The following is a 6000-nucleotide window of genomic DNA, read 5'->3' as shown; positions in this document are numbered from 1 at the left end:
GCAGAAGAGAGGAAGAGGCAGAAGAGAGGAAGAGGCAGAAGAGAGGAAGAGGCAGAGGAGAGGAAGAGGGTGGAGGAGAGGAAGAGGCAGAGGAGAGGAAGAGGAGAGGAAGAGGCAGAAGAGAGGAAGAGGCAGAGGAGAGGAAGAGGTCAGAGAGAGGAAGAGGCACAGGAGAGGAAGAGGCAGAGGAGAGGAAGAGGCAGAGGAGAGGAAGAGGCAGAGGAGAGGAAGAGAGGCAGAGGAGAGGAAGAGAGGCAGAGGAGAGGAAAAGGCAGAGATGAAGAGGCAGAAGAGAGGAAGAGGCAGAGGAGAGGAAGAGAGGCAGAGGAGAGGAAGAGGCAGAGGAGATGAGGTGAACTTCCTCAAAGGGCTCTCTCAGAAAAGAGGGAGAGGGGAACAGAGAGGGGAACAGAGAGGGGAACAGAGAGGGGAACAGAGAGGGACAACTGTAGCTCACACAAAGAAAACAAGAAGTATTTAAATATTCAGGTTAGGAAACATTTTATAGCCAGGTGACAGGGGTCAAAGGTGAGTGGTCACAGCGGTCAGGCGTTAAAGGTGACTGACTGACCTCCAGGCTGCCTCTCTTGGTGGGGTTGAGGATCAGGAACTTCTTCAGTAGGTTTTCACAGTCTGTTGACATGTAGAACGGAATACGGTACTTCCCCCTCAACACGCGCTCTCTCAACTCCTATAGGGGGAGAGAGATGGGAGAGGTCAGAGGTCAGTCTAGACATGTAGAACGGAATACGGTACTTCCCCCTCAACACGCGCTCTCTCAACTCCTATAGGGGAGAGAGATGGGAGAGGTCAGAGGTCAGTCTAGACATGTAGAACGGAATACGGTACTTCCCCCTCAACACGCGCTCTCTCAACTCCTATAGGGGGAGAGAGATGGGAGAGGTCAGAGGTCAGTCTAGACATGTAGAACGGAATACGGTACTTCCCCCTCAACACGCGCTCTCTCAACTCCTATAGGGGGAGAGATGGGAGAGGTCAGAGGTCAGTCTAGACATGTAGAACGGAATACGGTACTTCCCCCTCAACACGCGCTCTCTCAACTCCTATAGGCGGAGAGGTCAGAGGTCAGTCTAGACATGTAGAACGGAATACGGTACTTCCCCCTCAACACGCGCTCTCTCAACTCCTATAGGAGGAGAGAGATGGGAGAGGTCAGAGGTCAGTCTAGACATGTAGAACGGAATACGGTACTTCCCCCTCAACACGCGCTCTCTCAACTCCTATAGGAGGAGAGAGATGGGAGAGGTCAGAGGTCAGTCTAGACATGTAAAACGGAATACGGTACTTCCCCCTCAACACGCGCTCTCTCAACTCCTATAGGAGGAGAGAGATGGGAGAGGTCAGAGGTCAGATATGTAGAACAGGATATGGTATTTCCATAGATAGATAGAGGACTCATCTTTGTATCTGTGCCATTATAGGGTCTGTGACAGCCTCAATGGTGCTGCCTGTGCTATCTCCATTTTAAAGTAGTACATTTTCTTCTTCACGATTGGCTGATCCCTCCTGATGACCCAGTTAAACATGACTCCAACCAATGATGTTGGAAGACCCTCCCAGTTGACTACATTAAAATGGTGGAGGTCCTCAGTGGCGCTGCCCATGGTAATACTGCCTTTTGGCCACTAGAGGCCTCTATCATTCTCTATGAGTATTTCCCCCTCAACTCATATAGGGGGAGACAGAGGAGCGATTAGGGGTACGAGGTCAGGGGTTAAGGGTTAGAGGTCAGTCTGTAGAACAGAATACAGATCTCACACACACACCTGTCTATGTCACCATCCCTCTCACACAGCCCTCTATGTCACCATCTCACACACCCGCCCACCCCTCCCTCCATCTCCCCACACACACCTGTCTATGTCACCATCTCACACACCCCTCTCTATGTCACCATCTCACACACCCGCCCACCCCTCCCTCCATCTCCCCACACACACCTGTCTATGTCAACATCTCACACACCCGCCCACCCCTCCCTCCATCTCCCCACACACACCTGTCTATGTCACCATCCCTCTCACACACCCCTCTATGTCACCATCTCACACACCCGCCCACCCCTCCCTCCATCTCCCCACACACACCTGTCTATGTCACCATCCCTCTCACACACCCCTCTATGTCACCATCTCACACACCCGCCCACCCCTCCCTCCATCTCCCCACACACACCTTGAGGTTCTGTCCATCGAAGGGCAGCGACCCTGACACCAGTGTGTACAGGATGACCCCCAGGCTCCAGACGTCCACCTCGGGTCCGTCGTACTTCTTCCCCTGGAACAGCTCTGGGGCGGCGTAGGGAGGAGAACCGCAGAACGTGTCCAGCTTACTGCCCATTACGAACTCATTACTGAAGCCAAAGTCTGCTATCTTGATGTTCATGTCAGAGTCCAGGAGTAGATTCTCAGCCTGGTGGGGAGAGGAGAGAGAGAGGAAGGGAGAGAGAGAGGAAGGGAGAGAGGAGAATGGAGAGGAGAGAGGAGAGAGAGAGGAAGGGAGAGAGAGAGGAGAGAGAGAGGGAGAGAGAGGAAGGGAGAGAGAGAGAAGGGGAGAGAGGGAGAATGGAGAGGAGAGAGGGGGAGAGAGGAGAGGAGAGAGGGGAGAGAGGAGAGGAGAGAGGGGAGAATGGAGAGGAGGGAGGGGAGAGAGGGGAGAATTGAAAGGAGAGAGGGGGAGAGAGGGAGAATTGAGAGGAGAGAGGGGGAGAGAGGGAGGAAAGAGAGAAGAGAGAGGAAAGAGAGGGGGGGAGAGGGGGGAGAGGAGAGAGAGAGGGGGGAGAGAGGGAGGAAAGAGAGGTGGGAAGAGGGGGGAGAGGAGAGAGAGAGGGGGGAGAGAGGGAGGAAAGAGAGGAGAGAGGGGGAGAGGAGAGAGGAGAGGGAGAGAGAGGAAAGAGAGGAGAAGGGGCAGACAGAGATGCACTCAGTAACCTGTTTATTCTCTAGTTCCCTATGCAAAGTTTGTGTTTGTCATTTTCTAAAAAGGAAGCGAAAGAGTCCAAACATCAAACAATGAGCAGACAAATGGTCAGTTAGCCTGGTCCCAGATCCATTTGATGCCAGTTAGCCTGGTCCCAGATCCATTTGATGCCAGTTAGCCTGGTCCCAGATCCATTTGATGCCAGTTAGCCTGGTCCCAGATCCATTTGATGCCAGTTAGCCTGGTCCCAGATCCATTTGATGCCAGTTAGCCTGGTCCCAGATCCATTTGATGCCAGTTAGCCTGGTCCCAGATCCGTTTGATGCCAGTTAGCCTGGTCCCAGATCCATTTGATGCCAGTTAGCCTGGTCCCAGATCCATTTGATGCCAGTTAGCCTGGTCCCAGATCCGTTTGATGCCAGTTAGCCTGATCCCAGATCCATTTGATGCCAGTTAGCCTGATCCCAGATCCTTTTGATGCCAGTTAGCCTGGTCCCAGATCCGTTTGATGCCAGTTAGCCTGGTCCCAGATCCGTTTGATGCCAGTTAGCCTGGTCCCAGATCCGTTTGATGCCAGTTAGCCTGGTCCCAGATCCTTTTGATGCCAGTTAGCCTGGTCCCAGATCCGTTTGATGCCAGTTAGCCTGATCCCAGATCCTTTTGATGCCAGTTAGCCTGGTCCCAGATCCATTTGATGCCAGTTAGCCTGATCCCAGATCCTTTTGATGCCAGTTAGCCTGGTCCCAGATCCATTTGATGCCAGTTAGCCTGATCCCAGATCCGTTTGATGCCAGTTAGCCTGATCCCAGATCCTTTTGATGCCAGTTAGCCTGGTCCCAGATCCTTTTGATGCCAGTTAGCCTGATCCCAGATCCTTTTGATGCCAGTTAGCCTGGTCCCAGATCCATTTGATGCCAGTTAGCCTGGTCCCAGATCCTTTTGATGCCAGTTAGCCTGATCCCAGATCCATTTGATGCCAGTTAGCCTGATCCCAGATCAGTTTGTGCTCTTTCCAACTCAGTCTTGTTGCCACTGATAGGATATGGACTAGCGTAATCTAGCCTCTGATTTGGGGTCAGATATTAAAATTCCCATAATGTTTTCAGCGTTAAGAATGTGACTCAATGAACCTGATCCCAGATCTGTGGTTAAGACTGACTACCAGTGGTGTAAAGTACTTAAGTAGTTTTGAGGGGGATAACTGTACTTTACTATTTATATTTTTGACAACTTTTACTTCACTACATTCCTAAAGAAAATAAATGTACTTTTGGAGTGTACTCCATACATTCTCCATGACATCCAAAAGTACTCATTTTGACAGGAAAATGGTCCAATTTCACACACTTATCAAGAGAACATCCCTGGTCATCCCTAATGTCTCTAATCTGGTGGACTCACTAAACAGAGAACATCCCTGGTCATCCCTACTGCCTCTGATCTGGCAGATTCACTAAACAGAGAACATCCCTGGTCATCCCTACTGCCTCTGATCTGGCGGACTCACTAAACAGAGAACATCCCTGGTCATCCCTACTGCCTCTGATCTGGAGGACTCACTAAACAGAGAACATCCCTGGTCATCCCTACTGCCTCTGATCTGGAGGACTCACTAAACAGAGAACATCCCTGGTCATCCCTACAGCCTCTGATCTGGAGGACTCACTAAACAGAGAACATCCCTGGTCATCCCTACTGCCTCTGATCTGGAGGACTCACTAAACAGAGAACATCCCTGGTCATCCCTACTGCCTCTGATCTGGAGGACTCACTAAACAGAGAACATCCCTGGTCATCCCTACTGCCTCTGATCTGGAGGACTCACTAAACAGAGAACATCCCTGGTCATCCCTACTGCCTCTGATCTGGAGGACTCAATAAACAGAGAACATCCCTGGTCATCCCTACAGCCTCTGATCTGGAGGACTCACTAAACAGAGAACATCCCTGGTCATCCCTACTGCCTCTGATCTGGAGGACTCACTAAACAGAGAACATCCCTGGTCATCCCTACAGCCTCTGATCTGGAGGACTCACTAAACAGAGAACATCCCTGGTCATCCCTACTGCCTCTGATCTGGAGGACTCAATAAACAGAGAACATCCCTGGTCATCCCTACAGCCTCTGATCTGGAGGACTCACTAAACAGAGAACATCCCTGGTCATCCCTACTGCCTCTGATCTGGAGGACTCACTAAACAGAGAACATCCCTGGTCATCCCTACTGCCTCTGATCTGGAGGACTCACTAAACAGAGAACATCCCTGGTCATCCCTACTGCCTCTGATCTGGAGGACTCACTAAACAGAGAACATCCCTGGTCATCCCTACTGCCTCTGATCTGGAGGACTCACTAAACAGAGAACATCCCTGGTCATCCCTACTGCCTCTGATCTGGAGGACTCAATAAACAGAGAACATCCCTGGTCATCCCTACTGCCTCTGATCTGGAGGACTCACTAAACAGAGAACATCCCTGGTCATCCCTACTGCCTCTGATCTGGAGGACTCACTAAACAGAGAACATCCCTGGTCATCCCTACAGCCTCTGATCTGGAGGACTCACTAAACAGAGAACATCCCTGGTCATCCCTACAGCCTCTGATCTGGAGGACTCACTAAACAGAGAACATCCCTGGTCATCCCTACAGCCTCTGATCTGGAGGACTCACTAAACAGAGAACATCCCTGGTCATCCCTACTGCCTCTGATCTGGAGGACTCACTAAACAGAGAACATCCCTGGTCATCCCTACTGCCTCTGATCTGGAGGACTCACTAAACAGAGAACATCCCTGGTCATCCCTACAGCCTCTGATCTGGCAGACTCACTAAACAGAGAACATCCCTGGTCATCCCTACTGCCTCTGATCTGGAGGACTCACTAAACACACTGTAAATGATGTCTGAATGTTGGAGTGAAATTATTTATAATTTTACTTTTTATACTTAAGTACATTTAAAACCAAATACTTTTACTCAAGTAGTATTTCACTGGGTGACTCACTTGAGTCATTTTCTATTAAGTTGTCTTTTACACAAGTATGACAAATCGAGTAC

At 50.6% G+C, this 6000-nt stretch overlaps 1 protein-coding gene across 9 annotated transcripts in view; it reads right to left on the bottom strand.

Annotated features, from left to right (window-relative positions):
- The window catches only part of mark2b (MAP/microtubule affinity-regulating kinase 2b), a 99443-nt gene that overhangs the window by 64740 nt on the left and 28703 nt on the right, over positions 1-6000 (bottom strand). For all 9 annotated transcript variants that reach the window (XM_052497743.1, XM_052497745.1, XM_052497748.1 and 6 more), the window contains exons 8-9: positions 2197-2433; positions 572-691 (exon numbers count right to left, since the gene is read on the bottom strand). In XM_052497743.1, coding sequence (XP_052353703.1) covers positions 572-691; positions 2197-2433 — 357 coding nt within the window. The remainder of the gene's footprint in view (positions 1-571; positions 692-2196; positions 2434-6000) is intronic.

This window comes from Oncorhynchus keta, chromosome 35 (assembly GCF_023373465.1).
Source record: "Oncorhynchus keta strain PuntledgeMale-10-30-2019 chromosome 35, Oket_V2, whole genome shotgun sequence".
Lineage (NCBI taxonomy): Eukaryota > Metazoa > Chordata > Actinopteri > Salmoniformes > Salmonidae > Oncorhynchus > Oncorhynchus keta.
Note: the sequence above shows the minus strand (reverse complement) of the source record. Positions and strands in the feature narration are given on the sequence as shown.